We start from the raw sequence: 26,592 nt of genomic DNA, 5'->3' as shown, positions 1-26,592 counted from the left end.
TTTTAGCTCATATATAACATATAGTTATATAATATTTAAATAATATATTGTTTAGTTTTGCTCATTTTGAGCTTTTTAAACAATGGTTACATTCACTTACTAGTGTGCTTCCAGCAGTCTCTCACAGCTGTGCACAGAGTTGCTTGTTCGCTGTCCATTGCTGTGTAAGACCCAACCTTATGAATACACCACACTATTATTTAGTCTCCTCTTGATGGGCATGTTGCTTGTTTCCAGCTTTCTGCAACCATGAACTGCATTGTTGTGAACACCCTCCTGTTTGCCTCCTCATACACATATACAAGAGGTTCTCTAGGGATGTAAACGAGAAATGGACATGCCAACTTATGAGCTCATGGTTTTTAACTTTGTGAGATAATGCCAAATTAAATCCCTAGGTATCTGGGCCAGTTCACTCTCCCACCACCATCAAGGTATGGATTCCCTGTGGCTGACATGTCACTGTCAGACTTGAAATTTTTGCCTTTAATAGAGAATAAGTTATAGTCTTAATTTGTAGTTCTTTGATTAATAGAGTGAGCTTCTTTTCACATGTTTATCGACCACCCATGTTTCTTCTTCTGTGCAGTGCTTGATTTTGTATTTTTGCCCATTTTCCTATTGGATTTTTGGGGTTACTGATTTGTAGGACTCCTTTACATATTTTGGATTCTAAGTAGAATGGTTGGTCATGTGCATAGTACATATCTTTTCCACATTTATGGCTTGTCTGATTTTTTTTTTTATGATTCCTTTTGGTGAATGGACTTTCTCTATTGTCTCAAACTTTTCTTTTAATGGTTAGTATTCTTTTATCTTGTCTTAAAAACCTATCCCTTTTCCAAGATCAGAAAGATACTCTCCTGTACTTCCTTTTTAAATCTCTGTTAACATTTTAGTGTTTGATCCATCTGGAATTGATTTTGGGGTATAGTATGAGGTAGGATCCTGTTGCCTTTTTTCCCCAGAGCATAACCATGGGAACCAGCACCATTTATTAAATTGCCCCTCCTTTCCTCTCTGACCTGCAGTGTCATCTGTCATAGCCATGGCTCACTCTCTGGGTTCTCTGTTATGTTCCCTTGGTCAGTACCATACTTTTCCTAGTTATAGAAGCTGTATAATGAGTCCCAGTGTCTTGTAGGGCTAGTAGACTAATCGTAAACTTCTTTTCAAATACTTAATCATCATGGGCCAAGATAGAAAGTCAGTGTGCTAGTAAGAATGATTCAAATGAGGAATGATCACAAAATGATAATGTAGGAAAGAATTGCCAGAGCAGTGCTCTTCAGAAGACAAGGAGGCATAAGATCCAGAGCACATCTAGAGGGGTTACTGAAGCAGGAGAGAAGGCAGGTACGTGGGTACTCAGGGCGAGAGCTTGTAAAAGTTCTCTTCTGATTGCTTCTGTTTCCTTTGGAAGCAAGATCAGCATTTGAGCGTGATAACGGGAAGAAGTGTTAGAAGTTTCGAGGGATAGGAAATGGGACAAAGTAGTCACTTAGAAGAAGAGAAGAGTGAATAGAGTTGGGGAATGAAGTGGAGTTGCCAGGCAACAGTGAGGGCTTACTTGAGGTTAATGGTCATGATTTAGTGAAAACTGTCGAAGGAATGGGGGTGTGGTTCTCTCCAGGCTTATTCAACCGTGCAGCCTCAGAAAGGCAGAGAACTGAGTGTGACTAGAATTGGGGTTTGTCCAGAAAGTAGAGTGAAGGAGGAGAGAGGCAGGAAATGGATTTTGTCCAAGGAAGAGAGCAGTGACAGTGATGGATCACTGAACTCGAAATATGTTTGGAAGGAAAAAGAAAGGCCTGAGGAAGGGAATGGGTCAACAGATTTTGAATATCAAAGAATGATTAGAGGTTGAGTCCAAGCTAAACAGAGAGAGCTGGAGACATAAGTGGTGGTGGAAGAGTGAAATGTTTAATCAAATTATGGAAGAGCTGTGGTGTCTGTTGCTGACCTTCAGGTAGGATGGTTCACTGTGTGAGCACCATTTAAGGCAAGTTCCCTGGATTCCTGCTTGTAAAATTCCAGATAGCCCCCTACCTAGTTCTTAGGACAACCTGACATGCTCCCATAATTTGCCCCCAAAACAGTGACTTAAAAACCATGTTTGCAAATACAGTTGTTCCCCCCCTTATCTGCAGGAGATGCATTCCCAGACTCCCAGGGTATGCCTGAAACCATGGATAGTACAAACCCCATATATGTGTTTTTATATGTACGGACCTATGATAAAGCTTAAGTTAGGCACAGTAAGAAGTTACCAACAATAGCTCATAATAAAACAGAACAGTTATAACAATATTCTGTAATAGAAGTTAAGTGAAGGTGACACTCAAAATACCTTCCTGTGCAGTTCTCACCCTTCTTGCTGTGATTGATGAAGGGAGATGACAGAATGCCTACAGGTGAGATGAAGTGAGGGGGATGCCGTAGCCCTGTTACATAAGCTACTGTTGACCTTCTGATGGAAGGAGAGTCAGAAGGAAGAACATCTGCTTCCCAATCACAGTTGACCAAGAAAGTGAAATCGCGGTCTGTGAAGGACTCCTGTACCCCAGGGGTTGGGAATCACTTGCCTAACAAATAACCATGGGAGGATGAGTGACTGAGGTAGTGTGGAGGACAAGATCCGGGAGGAGAGAAAGTCAAGGGACTGAGAGGTCAGAGTTTTAGAAAGACAGTTTACGTGGAGAGACATCTCAGTGGTTATGATATTGAATGACAGTGGACCAGGGCTGAAATCTTTAAAGACTAAAGAGTAACCCAGGGGATCTGGAAGTGACAGCACTTGGGGGCAGGGGGTAGCAACTCACAGGACTGAGGTTCAAAACTTGGAGGATTGGGTGGTTGGGAGAGAGCACAGGAGAGAGGAGAAGCAGCTTAGAAACAGCAGTGAAGATCAGGAAGGACACTTTCCTCACCTCCAGGCCAGTAGATACAAGAGCTGTGGCAGAAGAAAGAGCATGTGAGGGTGGCAGGAGAACCAGCAGCACAGTCCCCAAGGAGAACCGGCTTTCCTTTAGAACAAATTAGGGGGCAGAATATATGAGAAATGCAAGTTGGGGATAGGGGAGATTTGCTAGTAGCTGACTGATTTCCAAAGGGTCTAGTGGAAGAGCTAAAGGAATCTGGGTGAGGAGATTTTAAGAGATGAGGTCCTAAACCAGCATGTACAAAGCTGACTGGGGATGAGAGTCTAGGAAGTGACAGATGCTTAGAGCCCATCTGTGGTAACTGAAATAAGTAGAAGGCCATAAGGATAAAAGACTCAGTGGTCTCGAGGCAGATGATATTAAAGTTAGGAGTATTGGGAAGGGAAGGAGAGGAGAGGTTCTTACGAGGAACCCACAGAGTTCTGGGGCCCCCTTTACTTTCAGAGTCTCTCTGATGACATCCTCACTCCTAACCATGGAAGCATGAGGCAGAAAAGGACAGGCTTCAGAACATTGGAGCTTCCCTTCTCGATTCATGGGGCTATGAAGTAGAGGTTACTAATCTTCACAAGAATACCGTGCACTGTTGGCTTGAGCCTGCTGTGTTGTTTATTGCCATGTAACAAATTACCTCAAGACATAGTGGCTTAAAACAGCATTTATTATCTGGCATTTTCCATGGATCAAGAATCCAGACAGGCATAACTTGTTGAGTTTTCTATCTTTGCGTCTCCAAAACCTGCGATTACTGTGTTAGCAGGGGCTCCAATCATTTTGAGGTTCAGCTAGGGGCACTCTTCCAAGCTCACTCAGTAGTTGTTGGCAGGATTTAATTCATTAACTTTGGCCAGAGGCCCCATAGGTTCCTTGACACATTAACCTCTCCATAAGGCAGCTCCATCATGGCAGCTAGCTTCATCAGCAAGAGATAAGAGTGCTAGCAAGACAAAAGCTAGTCCTTCATAATCTAATCTCAGAAATGACATTCCCATCACTTTTTCCTCATCCTATTCATTAGAAGCAAGTCACAAGTCCTGCTCACCCTCCAGGGGAGGGCATTAGACAAGGGTATGGATACCTGGACGCAGGGATAGTTGGAGACCATGTCAGAAAGTTGCCCATCCCTGGGGCTGGACTCAAGTCCCCAAATCACAAGGCCACACATAATAACAGGGAGGAGCAGAGAAGAGAATAAAAACTGGGAGGACTGCCACTGTGTTCGCTATAACTGCTAACCAGTGTCTGTGCTTTTATTCTTCTGATGCTGACCTATTTTCTTTCTGTAGAATGGGCTACATTCTTCTGTCTCCCCATCCTCAAGATCAAGTCCAGACTCCTTCCTTCAACATGCACAGCCTCACTTCTTTCTCACCATGTACTCTCATTCCTTCTAAGCCAGTGGTTCATCAAACTTCTTGGTCTCAGCACCCGTTTAATACTCTTATAATATTGAGGGCCCTAAAAAGCTTTTTTTAAACCTTTGGATATATATTTAATTAGTAATAAAAACTAATTTTAAAATATTTATTAATTTGTTGTAAAATAATACTCATTACTTAACATAAATAACACATTTTTATGAAAAATAACTACATTTTTCAAAAAGTGCTTTGTTTTGGAAAAATGACATTGTTTTACATTTTACTTATTTTTTTAAGCTTTCATGTCATTTTTTTATCTCTACGCCCAACATGGGTCTCGAACTCACAACTCTGAGATCAAAGAATCAAACACTACCGAAAGGCAACCAGGCGCCCCATATTATTTTGCATTTTAAAAAATTTCTTTCAAAAAAAAAATTTCTTTCAGAGCACCTGGGTGGCTTAGTGGTGAAGCATCTGCCTTTAGCTCAGGTCATGATCCCAGGGTCCTGGGTTCAGGCCCCCCCCTCCAGATCCCTGCTCTCAGGAAGCCTGCTTCTCCCTCTCTTCCCCACTTGTGCTCTTCTCTCTCTCTCAAATAAATAAAATCTTTAAAAATAAAAATAAAATAATTTCTTTTATCAGGGTTCTCATATCTGCTTCTTTATTCAGTCTCTTGCAATATGTGTTTTGGTTGAGGTATATGAAGAAAATATGGCCTCAACACAGATATGTAATTGGAAAGTGGGAATAGTAGTATTTTAATAGTTCCTTCAGATCATCACAAATATTCTTCTTTGATATTACACCAAATATATAAGTGGTAGTTTCTTAAAGGTTGGTTGCAATGTGGACTCTGAACTTTCTGTATTCTGTTAAAGTCCATTGAACTGTCTGGCACTTTGATTAGCTTTTACCCATTTGGAAAATATTGGTTCTCATTTGAATCTTCCAATTATTTCATTACAAAGTATTTTTAATCACATTTTTAAATATCAGGTGTATCTTGTCAGAAAAATCCTTATTGATAAGTTTTGATTACGTTTTCCAGAATTCTAAGTTTTATTTAAAAGCTCAAACTTTGTCATTGGCAGCAAATACTACCAGTTGTCTTCCTTGATATAATAGCCTCATTTCATTTATTTTTGAGAAAGTGTCGAATAACCATAGTTTATCTGTCATCGTTTTCTCAAGTGACAATGGCAGTCCATGAAAAGATCCTATGACTTACATTGTCTCATAACTTCTGCTGCATTCTGGGTATCCTTCAGCTTTGCGTCCATTCACAGCCTCTTAATGTGCCTTGCATTCACATGCCTCAGAAGCAAATCTCATTGGATTATTCCGCCATTATCTGATACGAGAGTGGCACGGGTGGTGTGGCTCAGAGCATGGCAGCCAGCACATAAAGAACCATTTCTGGTTGCTGACTTGGAGGAGACCTCCGGTCTAGTAAATACTCCAAGCCCCATGTCCAGGATATATATCATTATGAACTAGCAAGATATTTTTTGATGCAGGCATGCAAATAGAGTGATTATGGTATGACAAGTTAAAAAATGGATTTATAATTTGCTTTTTATAAACACCCACTTATAAGTACCTTGTTGAAAAACCAAAAAAAAAACCCCACCCATATCATTAAAGTTGTCATCACATTCTAGTACCACCTTTACTTTATTTGGATCATTAATTATATTCTGAGGCTGCATGGGACCGTCTTCCCAAAAATATTCTTCAATACAGTTTGAGTAGTTGTTACTATGAATTTTCTACCAATGTAAATATAGATTTTATTCCCTTTCACATTGATATTAATAAAAAGACACTTAAATAAATTTCTTTGAATAACAATTTTTCATTGCTTTAAATGGCTATCTTCCTCCTTCACAGGGGAGGAGAATCCCCTAAGTCAGTGGGTATAATCATACCTAATAATTAGGAGTCACTAGTCACTGCATGTTGCAGGTTCACAGATTTTAAACATGATTTTTATTTATTTTTAAATTTACTTTCTCATTCTGGTAGGAACAGAGCACACTGTAAGAGAAATGTATTTCTGCTATCTTGAGGTTTCCTATTTGAAGGTCCTGGAATTATTTATATATGGTAGAATATACACTATAGATTTTGGCTATGTATGTGAGAACATACCCATGAGTGAGAACTGTTGTGCTCACAAGCGAGTTCATTCACTTAGTGAAGGAAAGAATGGAAGTGGTTTTAGGAAAAATATTGGGGCCCGAGTTCCCTCTTTTGTTCATCCCTTGGGAGTATTGGGGGCGGGGGAGTAATGTATTTGGGTTAATGACAAAGAAAACAAAAACAGCATCCCTATGAGTAAATGTAATCTGATACAATTTAAAGCAGGACCCAGACTGAAACATAATTCTTTTAGGAAATGGAAATATTTTATCACACAGATGCCATCTATATTTTAAAAGAAATCTAAACTTCCTTTCTTTTCGTACATCTTGATTTTGTTAACTTCTAATTTCTTCGAGCCATATGTCCCAAGTAATTAAGCTATAAATATTATACAGAATAATTTGCATACATTCCAAGTGCTTTTTAAATTTTAAGCAGCTTACCTTTCATTCTGACACCATAGTCCTCACAAAGATGGATTATCTCAATTTCTCCATTGACTTTATCCCAGCAATACACATTGTCCTGAGTTGTATAGAGTACACACTATTGTACTCTGTGCCCTGCCAGACAGTAGACAAAGTTTATTGTTTTGTTCCCTTTTTTTTTTTAACAGAACACTAAAAATGCCCTAGCACCTTCTTTAGCTTTTTGAAGTGATAAGTATTTAAAAGCCTCACAGGCTATTCTTGCTTAGTATTTTTAATGCTGCAGTACAGATTAAAATCTCAGAAAATCCCAGCTATATACTTTATAGGTATGGATAGCTTTTATTGTTAATATCCTAAATCATCTAAAGGCTTGTTTTCTTTCTTTTTTTACAGACCTAACTACCATAATGAATGCTGCATATTAGGAGAAACCACAAGAAGGTTATACATTTGGTTGTCTAATAATCTTGGATTTGATATGAACCAACACATATTCCTTGTTGTCATTGACAGAACCCCAGTTTGTATGTACATTATTCACATTCCTCTCTGTTGTGTTTGGGGGAAAAAAAGACATTTTAGCCTTTTTTAAGGTTATTGATTTGATTTCGTTATTTGGTTGCATGAAGTTGCCCTTAACCACTAAGGATTATCAAGATTTTTGCACAAACTTATACATGTCTAGGATCCTTTTATCAAGGCAGTTACGTTCATCATTCTCCTGCCTTTACTCCTCTATCACCAGACACTCCATTAAATATAAATTAGCATTTTTTAAAGATGACCACTCAACATAATGCTTAAGGGATTTCCTCTCTGTGACAGAACCCAGGAACCAGTTCCTAAACACATAATGTTGGCATATTAAAGATGAAATTAAAATTGTCCTTCAGTTTTGAGGCCATGTGTAAAGTTTAATCATACTGTAAGATATCTATTCCATATTAGAAATAGCTAGTCGACAGCTTATACTTCTCAAAACTCATATTGTTACGTACACAAACTCAGTTTTTATATGTGAAGTTAGTGAGTCTTTTGTGTTATTCCAAAATAAAGGCAATGATTTATTTTTTTCCCCAATGCCAATACAATTTGAGCTAATCACTCAAGGTGGATAATTTACATTTTAAAGCTGGAATCAGCAGTAGCCCTATGGGAAACCAGACAAAGCATTGACTTTTAAATGAACCATTGTTTTCTTTTGGAACTAGAATTAGTATAGTTATACTCATCCACAAACCATTATTATGTGTACATTATTGTTGCTATTGTGATAATAGAGAATTTTATTTATTTTTATGCCAGCTTATATTGTGAGGACACATTTAGTCAATTTGGGTTTTATCAATCCTGTTATGCTTGTCCTTGGAACATCTTTCGCGTATTCAAGGTTTGTAGTTGAAAAGTTTACTGTAAAAAAAATCAAAAACAAAAAAATGTATTGTTTTTACAGAATAAATTTATTGGAATGTGTACTGGGAGTAAGATTTTGAGGTTGTAAACAACTAAGTTAGTGTAATTTGGCTTCATCTATGTAACGTGAGGTATTAATGTAATTCATATATTAAAGCAAAAATTGTTAACAGCAAGTTGACCATAGAATCAAGTGCAGGTGAGGGGTTTTCTTCTTTCTTTTCTTTTCTTTTTTTTTTTTTTTTTTTTTTTTGAACACTGTGTGGGTTTTAGGTTTTTTGTACCCATGGGGGAGGGAGAGGAATGGCCACTCGATTGCTTGCACAGCTCAGATAAAATTTACCAGCTCTGTTGACTCTAAATTTGCATACTTAACATTATCCATGCATTGATTTGGACTCCCATTTTCTTTTTTGTTTCCTTATTTTGGTGAAGAGCTAATGAATAACATGAAGAGAAAGTGTGAGCTGTTCTAAAAGCCCAGGGCCATTGAGGATGAGGATGGTGATGGTGATGGTGGTGATGGTTATGGCAGCTGAGCATATGAAAGCACCAGCAGTCTACTTACCCCTCCAGGGCACTGAGAAGGCGGCTGTATTTTTAGTTTGTCTTTCTCACTTAACAAATACTAATTTTTCTCTATACTCATAATTCCAAATACAAAAAATTCATTAAAAGATGATAGGGATGCCAATCCAGTTCTTTTTCCTTGAAAAGTACTTTTTAATTTTGAGTGTTTTAATTTAATTTCAAATTAATGAAATTTAATTAATTCATCAAAAGTCCTCTTCATTGCTCACACTAAAACATAAGGAGAATGTAGATGACATTTTGAATTAGAACATGTAACTGACAGATTTTTAAAATAAAAATCCTAAAGACTACAGAATTGCTTCTGAAAATTACAAAATGTTTCAAATTTAATAAGATTTGTTTTCATAAAAGGCCCCAAAGATTTATTAAAAAATACACAGAAATACAATAGAAATATTTCCAGTCACCAATAAAACAAGTATTCATTAAGAGTAATGATAAAGTTACCAATCTCTCCTTAGCTATTTAGACTCACAAAAAAAGTTTTATTAAAAGCAATTTTTAAAACAGCAGTAAATAATTATACTTTCCTTGGGAAAACATTTTTCAAATAACATTTTAAAATATTGTGATTTGCTTTTTATATTGAGGTTGATAATGATGCATATATATCTTATATGCAAAAAGTATCTCTCCAGTATGTATTTGCTGTTTTGAATTTTTTAATATGCATAGGCCATATTCACTTTTGGATAGGTTCATTTTCATGCTCACTATTGTAGGAGCTAAATTGTAATTGTTTACAGTTATATTTAATATGTGCAAACAGAATATTGAAATAGATGGTCAAGTTTATTCACAAATAATTTTGAATATATTTCTTTAAACAAACTGTTTCTCAACTTCACTCTTCCTTCAAAAAGAAAATTTACCCACACAATACCATATGAGAGCTCACATATACAGTACAGAGCAAGAATTTGTATATGCTGAAGTATCCCCGTTTCAGGAGGGAGTGAAATGGGACAAATTATCAGTACCAGGATAACAAGTCAGTAATCTAGAGAGGAGAAACATGAAATAATATTTTTATTCGACTTTTTCATCTGCCTTTGTTTTTATAAAGAACTCTGGTTTGTAGATACAGCGATAGGCCAAGAGCTGAGGAAGAATTCCATATGCTATGTTTAATGCTAGAAAAAGGGTTTTCGCTTCTTCGGGGACTCTGTAGACATAAGCAGTTCTAGCATGAAGAGAAGCACCGATGTGAGCAAACTGAGCCTGTTGCATTTAAAAAACAAAAGGGGGAGGAGGTAAGCATGAATTCTGTGTTCTGGATGATTCATTCAGACCGTGTTTCCTGTGCCCCTCAAAACCAGTACTCTCAAACAATCCATAGTCTTCAGGATTTCACTGAATATAGGGCCAGTCTTAACATAACTGTTCAAATCAAGTGTACCCTCCTTAGCGCGGCTTTATCATGCCAGCTGTCTATTCACCCATCCAGTACCCTTACCAAACATTAGGGGCTCAAAAGAAAAACTGAATAAAATCTCAGGGTTGTTTTTTTGTTTTATTTTTGTTTCTGATTTGCATCTGGAGATCTATACAGGCACTCACTTGTGGCTTACTAAATGTGTTCCAATAAAAATGAAGAAAGTACAGAGTTTAGAAAGTAAAAATATTTTTAATATAGCTATTTAAAGAGAAGCACTGAGGACCTCAGCTTCATTAGTCAGTCTTTTACCTATTCCTTGGAACAAGAGCTCAGAACCTTTCGTTATATATTTTTTTGTTTATTTCTTCATGTATTTGTTTTTTACACAATTTTAAAAATACTAAGCGTTGTTTTGTAAGTAAGGTCGTTACCAACTTGGGTGGGGGTAGGACTGTGGTTGCTCTTTATAAAATGGTAAATGTCCGTTCAGGCAACCTTTTCAAATCAAATTCTACTTTGTCTAGAAGTATAGCTTGTCAGCATTACCTGAGGCAAGAGCTTCCCATTTGTACTGGTATACATAACGTACATTCAGAATGTATCTTTTTTGATACTTTTCATAAGCACAGGGGAAAACTGTATTAGAAAAGGCTTCTGTGTGAGGATTTCCTCAGGATTCTCATATTGTTACAAAATGCAACCCTGGAGTCTACGTTTTCATATCTTACTGAAATCTAAGCTATACATGAATAAAAGATTGGAAATCTAAATAGAACAAGTGATGAATTATTAGTTTATCAGGGTCCAAGTGAAGAAAGAAGATATTATAACCTAAAGAAGTCACAGAGTAACAAGAATGAAAAATTTAGATAATTTGCTTTAAATACATATGTTACATTTCCTTCTGTATGAAATCAGTTTATTCTGCTCAATGCTTAGCAGATGAAAGTGTTCCTTAGCACTTGACTGGACCATGACAAGAAAAGGACAAGCTTTCATCAGCAGCGTGTGTGTGGATTTGTATCAGTAACACAGGTACTTTCACAGGCTACATTTTTAAAAATTACTGATACATTCTAGGGACCTCTCCTTCAATGTGCTACTCTCTGGAGATAAGAAATTAGTGTGGTGTGTTACCAAGGACCAATACAGAAAGTGTACACATCTGCATTGTGATCCATGAGGGCTCTATGAGGGCTCTGCCCTCAAACACATGTCCCTTACGCACACGCCCAAACGGCGTTGGAGAGGCTGCCCTGCAGAGCCACTCTTGTGCAGTTCTAGGAAAATGGACCAGGAGCTTGGCCTCTGTTGCTGTTTTTCCCTAGGGCCTCTTTTGAATAACAGTGTTTTTCTGAATAATATAACCAAACTTCTGGACTAGAGGCCAGATATGAACCTTGATCTTCAAAAATGTGGGTTTGGTGTCTTTGTCTTTATAGACACTTGTACATGTGACAAAAAAAAAAAAAATCACCAGGTGTGGGGAAATGCCAACCATACTTTGAGAGATTAAGTATTATGAGCAATCATGCCTACTTGCATAGGGAAACCTGCATAAAAAGCCAGTGATTCCATAGGCTCTTTTCCTGCACTCCCCAGTGCAGTTAATACCTCATTTTCAAAAACAGCAAAATCATGGCAACATTACAAAATGATCATGTCCTTAGATTAGATTGTAAGCCCACCGGGCAGGTACTGTGTCTAATGTTTTGTGTGGCGCCTCTCGCATTGTTAGAGCTCAATAAACATTAAACAATAATGTCTTGTGACTGTCAAAATACAAAAAGCTTCTACACAGCATTTCTCTATTTTTATACCTATTTTAGTAGGTCTTTCTTCACCAGAATTATTGGATGAGGGGTATAGATGTTTCTAATGCAAAGAGGTATCTGCACGTGAGAGAAGCCTGAGGCCCGTGTTCTGCAGTTTCTGGCACTGCCTGTAGTTCTAACGTGTGTTTGTGGTGACCATGAGTGAGCGTCCAACCATAGCTTCCTCCCAGACACCTAATGGTGTCCAGTTCCCAGAGTTCTGAAGTTTCGGAAGAACCTCCGTCTCCCCGGAGAACAGTGCCCTTACCAAGCACATAGCTGCTAACAGCCTACACAGTGTCTCGTGGGTGATGTGCCCCCCAGCACATGAGGCCTCCCGATGGCAGCCTGTGTGCCAGGCTGGGATCTGGTGGCTCTGGGCTCAGTGCTGCTCAGTTGACTTGTCACTCAGAATCATAGGGACAACTTTATAGAGTCCAGAAATTTCTGCAAAATTCAATGATGTGACACTGGCCCCTAATCATCTTTCTTACCTTTTTAAATTAGTTCTCACCTTAAGTATATTTAAAAGATATGCTTTGATTTTTTTTTTTTTAATGGATGATTAGAATGAAAAATGAGGGGGGGGGGGAAAAGCAAAGAATGGTTCAATTTTAATAGCTCCTTTTTCTTATATTTATAGAGATAGCCTGGAAAGCACACCTAAAAGTCATGGTCTCAGTTCCAGAAAGGAGCTGAAAGAGTATCATGTGTCCACATAAGTATTATAGGCCAAAACTAACATGAACACTGGCCGATACAATGTAAGTAGTTAATCCAGAACTGTGTCATTTTTTAGGGTTTTCTGAGCAGCACAGTTGAGTGGTTAAAAACACTGAATCTGGAGCCAGACCACCAGTGTCAGAACCCAGCTCCACCAGCAGTAGGACCTTTGATTAGGTACGTAACCTCTTTGGTTTCCTCATCCATAAAAGTAGGATAATAATGGAGCCTATCTCATAGGGATTCCTATGCCGGTTCAAGAAGTTGATCTTTGTGGAATAATCATGACAGTGCCAAGAGATCACCTGTTCGTGATCTGGCATTCTGCTTGGTTGAGAACTCAGGTGGGCTCTTTGTTTTTAGATCCCCTTGCCAGCCTTTGGACAATTTCAAGACTGTCTATCTCCACCAAAGGATAAACATGTGAAGACATTAAACCCAAAGTCTAGTCTTAATACTAAATCAAGATGTTTACTGATGAATTACACTTGAAGCAAACTACTAAAACAGGATTTGCATTACTATCCCAATTATCCATGTTCTTCCTAAATCTTTCCTTTCAGATATTTCCTAGAGGTTTCCATAAGGAAAGAACATAAAATTCACATCCAGTAGAGTCAACTCTACAACCAAATTACCCACAGATAAGCTTCCAGACCCTTTTGTGAGAAAGTACATGGCACCCGCGTAGCCAGGGAGTGGGAGAGTCTGAGCAGCAAAAGGAAAGGGGTATTGCCCAACCAAAGTGGGACTGTTCCTGCTTCCAAAGCCGTGGTGTTACTGGATGGGCAGCAGGCTCCCTGCCAAACCCACTGACTCCATCCCAGAGCTTTCTCCCACTCTCTCTGATTTTTAGCAATACTATCTGTTACACGTGGCTACAGATTAATGAATCTTCTGAGCAACACAAGGCATTTCTCCTCTAGACTCTTGTTGAGAATCTTCTACCTGTAACTAGAACAGCAACAGAGATCCAAGGCGTCTTCTGTGCCAGGCACTGTCTAAGCCCTTTACATATATTCCCTCATTTAATCCTCTTGTAGCAGCTTTATGAGAAAGCTCCTGTACCATCCTTTTACAGAAGAGGAATCCAAGGTGGACAAGGTCACAAGCTCATCAGGGACAGGGTGATATATGAACCCATCTGTCTCCAGAGTTCATGCTCTTAACCATATTGACTATATTGGCTCTGATTGTTTTCTTCTAATTTTCAGTGATACTTTAGCAGAGAAAAACTCTTCAGTTGCTACAAAGTACTAATAATAACTGGATCTAACCAGCCTGGAATACTTTTCAAACTAGACTTGCAACTTTAATGCTACAGTAAGAATTTTATATGAAAAGATATTTGAGTTATGAAAAGTCCCCACTGGAAGGCTTTAGTGTAAAATGTCCTTGGCATATTTTATTTTATTTTATTTTATTTTATTTTATTTTATTTTATTTTATTTTATTATTTATTTTATTTTATTTTATTTTACTTTTTGATGTTTTGATTTCTCAAGACAGCAGATTTGGCAGATTCCTGCATGATCTGAAATCAGGGACCCAGTAAGGACTTAAATTGTATACCGACTTGTACTGATCTAGAAATTTTTCAGAGATTTTTTTTTTTTTAACTAAGCCACATAAAGAGTCTTGGGAGTTCACTAGGCCTTTCAAGAAATGCAGGTTTTGATAAAATTAGTGGGATCATGGTGCATAAAGCTTCTAAATGAAGAATGGCAGTTTTAGGAAATAAGGGATGCAAGTCAGGTTACAGAGGGTGTTTTCTGTGATAAATGTGTCACATGCCCTCCCAACACGAGAACTCATTTGATAAGCAAGTACTGGCTAGGTAGAAAACCAATCACATAACTGGAATTCAACATTTTCATCATGTACCCTGTTTCGTACATGTTTTGTGTGATCTGTTTTGTTTAACGTTTCCTTACGCTAAACACTCTGAGGAGGTAGATACGAACACCTAGCCCAGAGTCATGGGAACATCAGATACAGTTCTCAGATGACCCCACTCGCCAGGTTGGGGTAGATTAGCAGGATCTTGTCTCACATTTGCAGGATCTAGTCTGTGGCCTCTGGTTACCTTGTCACACTGGGCACTGGTGGATGAACCCAGAGATTCCTGCTGCTGCCCTTAGCTCTGCTGTCCACCCTGCTCTTCCCAGAACCACCTGGCTGGAGCCACAAGGGCCCATCTGCAAGCCTAGCCCTCACCAGCAGGTAGAGTCTGGGGTTCGTTCACCTTAACTGCTATCAGGTCAAGCACCTGCTCGCCCCCACACCTCCTGACGACTGACTGTCCACTTGACCGGTTTCCAGCAGTGGCCTCACTCTTGTCAGCCTCCTCAACGATGACAGTCATGGTGGCCAGTGTTCCCACAGTGGGGCCCAGTATAGGGCATATAGAGGGACCGTGATTGTGTCAGACTCTAAGAAAGGGACTGATAAGAGTGAGGCTAGTGGGAGGCCCCCTCTCCTGGGGAGCACAAGAGAGTAAGGCCAAGAAAACAGAAGCCCAGGCTTACTCTACCCTCTGAACTGCTGCATACTGCAACACTTAAATGCTTCCCCAGCCTAACTGCACACAGAGCCCCGCTCACATGTCACCGCCTGCCACCCCCAGGGGCTGTCCAACCCCCCACGTTCATACAAAGTCTAGCTTTGTGCTGTAGGACTCTACCATAGCTAACTGTTTGCATAAGAAGACGGAAACCAGCAGAGAGGAACATGGGCATTGGGATCAGACAGGATTCCGTATCCCTGTTCTGCCATTTAGTAACTGTGACCCTAGGCAAGTAACAAGCTGCCCTAAACCTCTGCTTTCTTACCTTTAAGTGAGGCTTTAAAAAAAAAAAAAAAAAAACTGCCAGGATAATGCTATTTCATCATACTTTCTCCTGGGTCACACAGAAAGACTACATTTACCTGCTTCCCTTGCAGTCGGGCTGGTGCCAGGCTGGACTCTTGAAAATATCCCACATGATCTTTGCACAAGCAAGAAATAAGTCTTTACTGTGTTAAGCCACTGAGTGTTTGCCTCTCCAGCAGAGCACACAGCCTATCCTCACACAAATGGTAAGTAGAACACTTAGGCTGGCTTGCCTCCCATGACAGCTCGGACCACTACAGGGCAATGAGCTGTCAGTGGTGGGATTGAGGATTACTCGGGAGAAAGACTATCTGGACCTGGTGACAGGCTAGATGTAGGGCTAAGGGAATGGGAAGGCTTAAGCACTGCATGTGTGACAAGCTGCTGGAAGCGGGGAAGAGCTGTTTGCAGGGATGAGGGAAGACGGGGATGAGGTGTAGGGAAGGTCAGGGGTCCTATCTTAGACACTGCAAGACAGCCAAGTGAAAACACTGAAATTGGGATTAGGCATTGTCTGGGAACAGTTTGGGCTAAGATTAAAAAAAAAAAACTGAAAGCTTATAGTTGGTACTGACAGATACAGAAATAAAGACCCCAAACCAAAGCCTAAGGAACCAGCTATTCAGAGATCTGCAAAGAGGGAAGAACAGGAACCCTTACTTCAGGTGCTGCACCAACTTTTTTGATAGTGATATTCGAATTCTGTAATTAAGAATTACCTCGGACTGCAAGGATTCAGCCCAAACTGTTAACCCATAAAGACTGTAGCTGTTTTTCCAGGAAATGCCAGAGTATGGTTTTGCCATCCTAGTTCCTACACCATGACTGTAATTAACTGTATTTGCTGACAGTTTCCAAATGAGCCTCATCCTTAGGCCTGCTCAAAGAGCAAGATGCAGAGAATGATGTTACAAGACATTTGTTTCTCTTAATTATAGCAAGGGGGGGGGGATAAAATTACTTAATAATTTTCTTCCTTGTTGGTAGGATCAGTTTGTTATGCTAGCTGTTAGCTTGTAAAAATGTACTTTGTGTAAGAATACACTTGTATAGATCACTTTCTTTCCGGTCCAATGAAATCAGCATTCACTGAACACCTACTTTAGGCCAGGGACTGGCTAAGTGGCAAAGGGGAAGGAATGGCATGACTGGCCCTGCTTCCCCAGGAGGAGAATGTCCTCAAACCCAGTTTCCCTGGCTCAGTGCAGTGCAGTATAACCGAATTCTGACCTCTTATGTTTAGACGTCTTAAAGATAACGGCTCTCAATTCTTTTTTAGTAGCCATGGTGTTCAGAGACTGGGAAACAGCACACTAAAACAGCGGTGCCATTTGCTGGGTGTGTGACCTGGGACAGATCTGTAACCTCACTGGGCCTCAGAAGCTCCCTCACCTGTACAGCTGGATGGCACACTCACCAAGTAGTTACTGAATAAAATGCATATGCAGAAATGTCTTTAAAGAATTGTAGAACAAAAGGGGATGTGTCTAGCACCTGTTTTCCACCCTTAAACACCAAGCAGAAATGCTTCTCAGATACTCAACCTGGACAGCCAGATCCCCAGTGGACGTTCTATTCAGAACGTACCTGAGCTAGACCTCCAGCATGTATCAGTGTTATGTCAGGCATCCAGGAGCAGCCAGGAACCACTAAGCCATAAAGCGCGATCACAAAGTAAGGGACAGAATAGAACAGATATGCCAGCATCTGTATTAACAGAGAAATAAACTTGTCAGCAACTTAACAGTTAACTTGGCCTGATGAAAAGCACAAAAGATTAACAGTTTTATCTTGGAGAACACTAACTCCTATTTCCTACATGGGCCTACATGTTGCCATTCTTAAAGAGTGAAAATTAACTTTGGAAAAACCATAGGCGGGCAGCGCCAGTGCCCCAGCGGTTTAGCGCCGCCTTCAGCCCAGGGTGTAATCCTGGAGACCCAGGATCAAGTCCCACGTCAGGCTCCCTGCATGGAGCCTGCTTCTCCCTCTGCCTGCCTGTGTCTCTGCCTCTCTCTCTCTCTCTCTCTCTCTGTCTGTCTGTCATGAATAAATAAAATCTAAAAAAAAAAAAAATGAATTTTAAACAATAAATATTTTTTTAAAAAAAGGAAAACCATAGGCTTCATAACTACTTGACCTGGATTTTAGGATAAGCAGCAGGATCCTTTAGGTAGGGCTCCTGAAATTGTGTATAAAATCGGCAGAGCTCAGCTGGGCAATCCAAAGCAATCTGAGAACAAAAAACGAATTCATTATAAAGTTACAATCACATCTTATTCTCAGTGTTTACTGATAAGGCTAACTGTTCCAGGCTCAGCCACAAGCTGTTTTGCTATTTAACACAAACTGTGTACTGTATAAGAGGAAGAAAAGAAATATTCTACGGATCTGCTCAAAGGAGATGAAGAATAGTGGAGTAGGAAAGAACTAATGCTGTATTCTTGGGTATCTCTTAAGTATCTAGGTTTCAACCAGCTGAAGCACAGCTCCCACTAGATTACCAGTTTGACTTTTCCTGGGAACAACTAGCCAGCTGTTCCCTGCAGAAAGAAAAGGACATTCTTACACCAAATTCATCCTACTATGCTTTGCAGAATTTAAGAAACAGCTGCCTCCTCTCTCCAGTGCCTCACAGAGTACATGGCCTTTGGGGGCAGTGAAGGTTGATCTGAAAGCAGGGTCCTCCTGTGTGAAGCCAATCCTGTGTCTACTTTAAAAGGGAGCACAGCAGACTCTTCGCCACAGAAGAAACACAGTATCTTTGGCACATAACCAGGTCCCCTCTGAGTCACATCTCTCATGCATCACTTCTCATGTCCCTGGCCATAAATGTCCCTTCTAGATAACATCTATGAACACAGGCCAGTGGCAGAGTTGGTAAAAGTGGACCCAAACTGAAAAGCCCACCAAGCATGCAAATACCCACATGCACACCTTTTTCTCATGCACAGAGGAATGGATATGGCTGTGCAAGAATACAGCTGGGGCCCATTTTCATCGCTACTATTGTTCTTTTCACTTTGAAAATTAGAGCAAACTAACCAAAGAACAGTTTTAAGGATGCCTGACCAGCTCAGTAGAGTGTGTGACTATTGATCTCAGGGTCATGAGTTCAAGCCCTATGTTGGGGATGGAGATTACTTAAGGGAAAAAAAAAAAGTTTTACTGCTCTGTGATCTGAACAAAGCCTACAGCTCTTTCTCCTTTACATCCCTTCCCTTTGCCATTCCTCCTACTAGCTAGCTCAACTCAGCTGTTGTGCAATGCCAGCAGGCTTAGAACAGTAATTGTCACTAAAGCTGAATATAATTACCCATATGATTCTAGCTGCCCAAATTTGTTTCTGGGCATTGCGAAGAATGATCTATCAATGAAAATAGTAACACCATGTATTGAACACTTACCACATATAAGGCCCTCCATAAGTGTTTGATGTTTATTCTCTTATTTCATCTTCAAACCAGTACCGAAAGATACGTACTGTTGTTTTATAGAAGAAACTGAGGTCAAAGAGGTTATATCATTTTTCCAAGGCTACACAGCTGGTAAATAGCCAGGATCCTAACTCCTTACTCTGGCCCCATCTTCAACCCCACCTCCCTACTCCTGAGAACACAACACACGCCCTGTGCCACAGTGGTCTTGGAGTCTTCTGTTACCACCCTTCCCAAAGACATTTACATTTAAGTCAGAAACATCAAAGAAACCAAAAGAATGAGACTCTACTAGCTAATTTTTCAGGCACCCTAAAATCAGGGAATGAGGAGACTTCTGGGTGGGCTTAATCCAAAGACCTGAAGGAGGGGGCATGCAGCAGCCCAGCTGGGGCCGACCCCATGAGAGGGAAGCTGGGGATTGAGCCAGCAGGCAAGAGAGCCACAGCCGGCAGTGCCAGCTCTCCAGGCTCCAGCAGGAGGAATGTTTTGTTAGGGCATTAGGAAGTCTGATTCAATACATACTTTTTTTTTTTTTTTATGTTACTTTGATCTGCTGTGCTTACCAAGCCTCTAAACAGACAAAATCCAGTTGCCAGAAGGAGACACACGACCAACATTAAATCAAATGGTCTTCTCAGCAGGTCCTTTGCTTGGGCTTCTTGAACAACCTAAAACAGAGTTTGTAACCAATGAGCAGGTCCCAAAGTGCCAAAGAAGTCTCTGAGATCTACTGACGCATAAGTGCTATGGTGCTGGATGGTAAGAGAACTCTGCAGATGGGTGATTCACGTCATAAACTGCCAGCCACCTAACATAGAGATCATGTCCCTCCTCACCTCCACTTCCAGTTTGCTCATCTGAGAAATGAGATTGGGCCAGGTCATCTTAAAGGGCCCTTCGAGCTCTATGAGTCATATATATATATATTTTTTTGCAATAGCAGTGTTGTGATTATACATGTAAAATACACTCATTTTAAAGGTAAGGTAAACCATTAACCCAACACACTATTAAGAGTTTCTACAATTTTCCGGAGAGAGATCTATATCTATATATAATTTACATTTACTTTTTACAAAATTATGACTTTATATATAACCAATTTTGTATTCATTCTTTTGACACTCAATATCTACCTATATTATAAGCACTCTCCCACATTATTAAAAGCTCTTCTAAAATGTAATGTCATGTGGAAGCACCATATTTCAGCCGTTCTCTCATTGTTGGACATTTAGGCATTTGCACTGTTAATGTGATGATGAGCAATTCTATACATAAATATTTGATACCATCTCTCTGATGATCTGAGAACAGGGGTTTAGACGTGGAATTACTAGGTTAAGGTTGATAACACTGCCAGACTGCAGAGTGAGTCTGCATTTATGTTCCCTACAGCACTGTATGACAACGTCCATTTCTCCCTGGCCATCACTGTGTTTTAACATTTAAAAAGTGATAACAGTTTTATGTGTCTTGCGGCATGAACACTTGACATACTGACAAGGAGAGTGTAAAAGCATTGGAGCCCAAGGCGATGGTTACTGCTTGCTTCTTTTGAACAACCACCTCATTCCTCAAAAGGATATAAGGGAGTACTGGCTGTCATTCTGTCAACCTGACTTTACACAGCAGGTGTCTAACTGTCTACAAATGAAGTGTTTGTAAATTACCACGTATTTTAATGAATTCTACTGTAAATCTTATAGTAAAAATGAATAATCATGTTCTGATAATCTCTAGTAATTCAAATTTTCATATATGACTTTGCTGAAAGGATCTTGCTTAAGGATCTAATATCTATAAAAGGAAGAGAAACTTAGATGTTACTAGCTTAGAAATGAAGACCTTAACAGAGTACCTGCCCAGCCAGCATTGCTTCACCTCGACCACCTCTGCTGTGAATGGAAGGGAGGTGTCTCAGAAGATGTCCTTGTGCCTGGATCTCTTGGTAAATTACGCCCTGAGGCTGTTGTGTGTTGCCTCAAACAGCAGTATCTCTCCAGCCTCCCCTTGGGGCAGTAAATGCACTGGTACCTCTGAATGAGGTGCCCAGATGCTCAAAACGCCAGGCCGTTAACAGCCCCAGACAAACCATACACTCTACCCACTAATGGAGCATCTGATGGGAACAGCCAGTGTGAAGTTCCAGAAAGCACAGCCAGGCCGATGGAAGCAGACATACTCAGCCAGAAACAGACCATCTTTGCCACTGTAACTGAGGCATGACCAGTGCACAGAATCAGCACGGTCATATCGGCTGCCCCAAGTGCTCCAGGACACAGAGGCATGGTCCCATTCAGTAGCCAGCAAATATGAGTGAGCCCTGTGAGTTTGGCAACAGGTTACAATTAACATAATAAAATCACCTTTGAGGGATAATTATAATTTTCTGATGGCTGATTATAGATTCTGAAACCAGCCCAGACAGGAAGACAAGTATATGGTATGCTTAAGAAAAAAGCAGGGCAAATACGAGTTCCATACTTCCCTATTTAAAAGAAAGAGAGAGAGAAAGTCAAAAGTTTGCCAAAAAGCATATCAAAACACCAGTAACATTTAGGACACCAACCTCAAGTCATTTAACATTGTGCTGTAGACCAGACAATATTCTTCAAGAGGCCAAATAAAATAAGTCAATTTCAAAGTACAAGGTGCTTATGACCAGGCATGTCCTAGCTACTATATGTCTAGAGTATATTTAACATAAAACCCTGATTTTTGCATGCATAAATAATCTCTTTTACATTAGCTTTCGAGAGTCTTAATTCTCAAATACATTTATCGAATGTGTCAAGAGTTACATATGATACAAAAAGTTGTAAGAAATATTTGCACACTGCATGTAGCCACAAATACCTCCTCTAGATCCTAAATGTCAGGAATCACTGGTTTTAGATTGTCTAATTGTTCAGTGTACACTTCTGAGAGTTGCTCAAAAGCATTTCTTAAGTGGTGAGATGACAGAGGGGAAAAGGAAGAATTCTGCATAACAGCTTCTTGGGAAGCTTGGAATAACAACCAAGATAACTTCTCTATTTACAGGTGCTCCCCCATTGTTTCAGAAGAGGAAAGTGAATTTTTTAAGATAAGGTTTCTTACCCACAATGTTTCCTGGCACAAAAACAACAATGCTCATAATAATAGATCCAACCCAGTAGAGGCCAATGGTTCTATAACTTTCCCTGCAACGAAAAAAAAATCTTGGCTTGGTGCACTTATCCTCAATACTATTAGCAAAAGATGATCTAATTAGTGTTATCCTAACTAGTAAAGTATATGAATCGAAACTTACTGAATCGATAGTAATAAATCAACCCTAAGGAGCCCTAGTGCTCAAATTTCATTTCCATCTGTGATCTACTACAGAACCCTCTTTGTGTCCTTCCAAATAGGAATTAATGCTTGCTGCCCTGATCATCTGTTAAACTACGGCAAGGTCAGTCACATTCAAAGGAGTCCTGCATTTCACTGGGTCACATGAAATTCATGGCAGAAAAGGAAAGAGAAGTTTCAAAAAAGAAAGGAAGTTGGACCCGTATTTTAAAGCACTGTAAGTATGAGTAACAGGATGTTAAATGGACTTTCCCTGGTGTCAGGATCATGGACAGAGCCCTAAAGATGGAGATCCTGAGACCTCTCTCGTGTTCTAAAGGAGCTGCTAGACACAGACCCCTAATCTTAATAGGCTGTGTTGACAAAAAGCTCTTTCAGCCAATAACCCTGATAACCCACGTCCGTAAGGAGCAGTGAGAGAGCAAAAGGAGATTCTCTCTGTCCAGAGGTGGACAATACTGCTTCTGCCCTGCCCCACCGCCCCAAGCCAAGTACAGCAGATTCCCATGAGGCCAATTCACAAAGACTGGAATTGTGAGCAGGACAAAACAAGAACCTTCTCACCAGCAGGATGCTAACTGAGCCAAAGAAACTACAGCCCACTCCTGGCAGCCTGCAAGCAGAGCCCAGGCATTCTCAGAAACACCTGATGTGTTCCCTGGAAGCTTAGGAACATTCACGAAGAGATAGGCTAGTACCTGGAAGAGTCTAAAACTCAGCTGGAGCTGTCCCTGAGCTCAAGATCAAGGTCAAGCTGAATTTCAAACTCTTATGGTGCAAAAATGCATCATTTTCTCTAACCTGGAGCCACGGGGAGGCCTGGGAAGCTGGCTGGGCTTGAAAGGACCCTGCCCCAAAAGGTTCAAGTTCTGGGTTTATAGGGACACCAGTAGGGAGCAGCTGTGGGTATAACCACCATGGACAGGGAGGTCCCACAAATTCAGCCAAAGAGAGCACTGCTCACTTCGGGGATCTATGCAACACAGTCTCCCGTGGCAGGGGTCTCCAAGGAGCCCACAGTGGTGCTCCACATGGCAGACCTAGGGCACCAATCCCCAGAAACGAAAATGGTCATGTAAGACTCTGCTCCTCTATCTTTATCCCTGTGTGCATACACACTCACTCCCTGAGAAGCCAGCTGCAAATAAGACTTCCTAGAGAACAGTCAGAAGCTGAAGGGGCTGCCCAAGCTGTCACCACGGCGTGGGATCATCCAAAGGGACATGTCCAAAAGGCAGCTGTGCCAGGAAGAGAACCTGTGTTAACTATGTCTCACATGTGTCCACAGAGCATGTGTTCACGTGCGTGTCCCGTTTGTATCTCTCCCTCTACACGTGTGGCTTCCTTACATACCCACATATGGGCTGCCAAGGTGGCAAAGGCACACACCCAGCAGACTGACTCACTTACTCCCAGGCTATGGCTGCCACCATCACCAGATACATCAGATAATGAGCAGAGCCATCCCAGTAGCAGATCATGTGCCCGTACGCAGTGTTCAGATATGGCTCACCCTGGGGAAAGATGAAAAGAGGAGTCTGCTGTCAGTAGACCTCCACACAAAGCAGCAGACCTGGACTTCAAGGCACATAAAACAGCAGAGCCGGTTGGAGTCAGCATGCCCAGACGTAGCTATGCTGAATCCCAGTGGTGAGCTGGAGCTGCTGCAACTAGTCCACAGTGCAGGGCCCTGCAGAACACCTGGTTGTGAGCTGACCCGCTGGGTCAAGCACCTAGACCCGCTGGGTCAGACAAGGCAGGTGGCATTATGGGCAGCCCTCGTTACTCGGCTAACTCACCGAGGCCAAGTCAAATCTGTGACTGAGGCCCTTGGCTCTGGCCAGAGGGGTGGCCGGGGAAGACCCTGCTTCCCACAGCCAGCAGCTGACCATCATTCACCTTTGTATGGACCCCCAGGAAGGCACATCTTTCCCACACCCAATGACAGATGGGCACCCCGACTCCCTTATGGGACGCACACAACTGACTCGGCTCTACCAAAGAGGCAACAGAGCTCTGTTGTCTGTCCCCATGATCCAAGGGCATGAAGACAGGTTGGGGGGGTGGTTAGAAATAACACGGCATCTGGACTTCTGTGCCCATGCCTGGCCCAAGTCGTTTCTCTCTAACACGCTCTGAGTCAACAGTACAATCCAATGTTATGACTTGGTCATTCATGTGCACACCTGGCCCCTGGAGCCAGGCCAGCCTCTCCTGCTGGCTTGATGGGCATCTTTAACTGGACAGCCCATGGGCCCTTCAAACTCTCCTGGACTCCCTTCACCCCTCAGCTTCTGCCCCCACTCGAGCCCTGCCCAGCCCTCTGGATGAACAGGACAGCAGTCAGCCTACCCGGCTCAACACCCCAGGACCATTTTGTCATCCCTCTCTCCTATGCAGTCTGTGAGCCAGTCCTGCCAATTCTGTCTCTCTGAGGTCACCCAGGCCACCCTCCCTTTCCACCCAGCCTGGTTCAAGCCCACAGTGCCCCTCACCGAGCCAGTCCCAAACAGTCTGTCTCCCTCCTCTTTCCAATCCACCTGCCAAATGAAGACTCATGAGGCCTAGCTCTTAACATATCGCTCTTCTGCTCAAAATGCTCCCAAAGCTGCTTGCCGACTGCAGGCCCGGGCCCCGCCTCCTCCATCTGACAGTTGGGCACCCAGAACCTGGCCCTGCAGACTTTTTCACACGACACCCCATCCTACCTTCTCAGCCCCTGTGTGCCTCACCGGTTGCCACCCTCACCACCTCAACCACAGGCCTCCCAGCAGCCGAAAGCTCCTCAAAACCTCCCCACTCTGGACACAGGGGTCCCAGACTCTCCAGGTTTCCTCCTGTTTCTTGGCCTATCCCCTCACAGTGCACGGCAGGGGCTCTTCTTCTAGCCACAGCCTCCAAAGTTCCACTCACTCCACCCTCAGCCGTCTTCTCTCCTCCTTCTCCCGAGCAAGCTCTCTTTCCAGACTTCAGGTACCATCTACACTGAGATGGCTCCCAAATCTCCCTATCAGGAACGTTCCTCAGAGCTCAAGACCTGCAAAGCCCTGCCAGCTGGAACATCTGCCAATATGTCCCTCAACCACCCACAACTCCATGTGTCCCCAGATGAACTCGGCATCATCCCTGCACACCTCCACCCCAGACTGACCGTGAGGAGACACAGCTGTCCCTTCTCCTTGGAATGCCCTCCACGGCCCTTGTCTATCTGGAAAATGTTTATCATCCCATGTCATTGCCATTTTAAAAAATGCTAGAGCAGTGTCACTAATGCAATGAGGACTCCTCTGACTGCTTCCAGACTCAATTCTTCCCCTGCACAAGGGCAGACCTTGTTTTATTGCCCTTCACTTTATTGTGTGTTGCAGACATTGTGTTTTTTGTTTTTTGTTTTTTTTTTTTTTACAAGTTGAAGGTTTGTGGCAGCCTTGCATCAAGCAAGTCTGACAGGGCCATTTTTCCAACAGCATTTGCTCACTTTGTGTCTCTGTGTCACATCTGAGTAATTCTGGCAATATTTCAATCTGTGATCTGTGTTTTGGTTGATCTGTGACCCATGATCTCTGATGGACTACTGTGAGTGTCTGGAGGCCCTATGAGCTGCACTCATATAAGATGGTGACTGTTGGGTGCAGTCTGACTGCCTCACCTGCCTATGTCTCACCATCACTCTCCTCGTCCTGCATTGTTGTCTTATTTTAAAAAGTTGTCACAGCCTGGATGCCTGCGTGGCTCAATCAATTAAGCATCTGCCTTTGCTCAAGTCATGATCCTGGGGTCCTGGGATTGAGACCCATGTCAGGCTCCCTGTTCAGTGGAGAGTCTGCTTCTCACTCTGCCCTTCACCATTCCCTCCTGTTCATGCTCTCTATCTCAGATGAATGTTAAATATTTCCAAAAAAAAATACAAAGAAACTGTCACAGCCATCCCAAACTTCAGCAGCCACTGTCCTGATCAGTCAGCAGCCATCAACCTCACGGCAAAGACCCTCCACCAGCAAAAAGATGATGACTTGCTGAGAGCTCAGATAATGGTTAGCAAGTTTTGAGCAATAAACTGTTTTAATATTAAGGTATGTATGGTTTTTAGACATAATGCTATGCACACGTCATAGACTATAGTATAAATAATGCATTGGG

At 41.5% G+C, this 26,592-nt stretch overlaps 2 protein-coding genes across 13 annotated transcripts in view; one reads left to right on the top strand and one right to left on the bottom strand.

Moving 5' to 3' along the window:
- Nucleotides 1-8,471, top strand: part of HDGFL3 (HDGF like 3) — a 74,566-nt gene extending 66,095 nt beyond the window's left edge. The window contains exon 6 of the mRNA XM_041751575.1: nucleotides 7,276-8,471. Coding sequence (XP_041607509.1) covers nucleotides 7,276-7,281 — 6 coding nt within the window. The 3' untranslated portion in view covers nucleotides 7,282-8,471. The remainder of the gene's footprint in view (nucleotides 1-7,275) is intronic.
- The window catches only part of TM6SF1 (transmembrane 6 superfamily member 1), a 54,307-nt gene continuing 33,381 nt past the window's right edge, over nucleotides 5,667-26,592 (bottom strand). For 2 of the 12 annotated variants that reach the window (XM_041751565.1, XM_041751568.1), the window contains 7 exons: nucleotides 23,863-23,966; nucleotides 22,219-22,301; nucleotides 21,486-21,607; nucleotides 19,680-19,784; nucleotides 17,817-17,909; nucleotides 17,264-17,383; nucleotides 9,244-10,110 (listed from right to left, as the gene is read on the bottom strand). In XM_041751565.1, coding sequence (XP_041607499.1) covers nucleotides 9,919-10,110; nucleotides 17,264-17,383; nucleotides 17,817-17,909; nucleotides 19,680-19,784; nucleotides 21,486-21,607; nucleotides 22,219-22,301; nucleotides 23,863-23,966 — 819 coding nt within the window. In that variant the 3' untranslated portion in view covers nucleotides 9,244-9,918. Of the gene's footprint in view, nucleotides 7,015-9,243; nucleotides 10,111-12,977; nucleotides 14,638-17,263; nucleotides 17,384-17,816; nucleotides 17,910-19,679; nucleotides 19,785-21,485; nucleotides 21,608-22,218; nucleotides 22,302-23,857; nucleotides 23,967-26,592 lie in introns of those variants that run through there. The other 10 variants (XM_041751564.1, XM_041751567.1, XM_041751566.1 and 7 more) reach the window with 9 other exon arrangements.

This window comes from Vulpes lagopus, chromosome 4, assembly GCF_018345385.1.
Source record: "Vulpes lagopus strain Blue_001 chromosome 4, ASM1834538v1, whole genome shotgun sequence".
NCBI lineage: Eukaryota > Metazoa > Chordata > Mammalia > Carnivora > Canidae > Vulpes > Vulpes lagopus.
The sequence above is the reverse complement of the archived record's forward strand: the minus strand, read 5'-3'. Positions and strand labels throughout refer to the sequence as shown.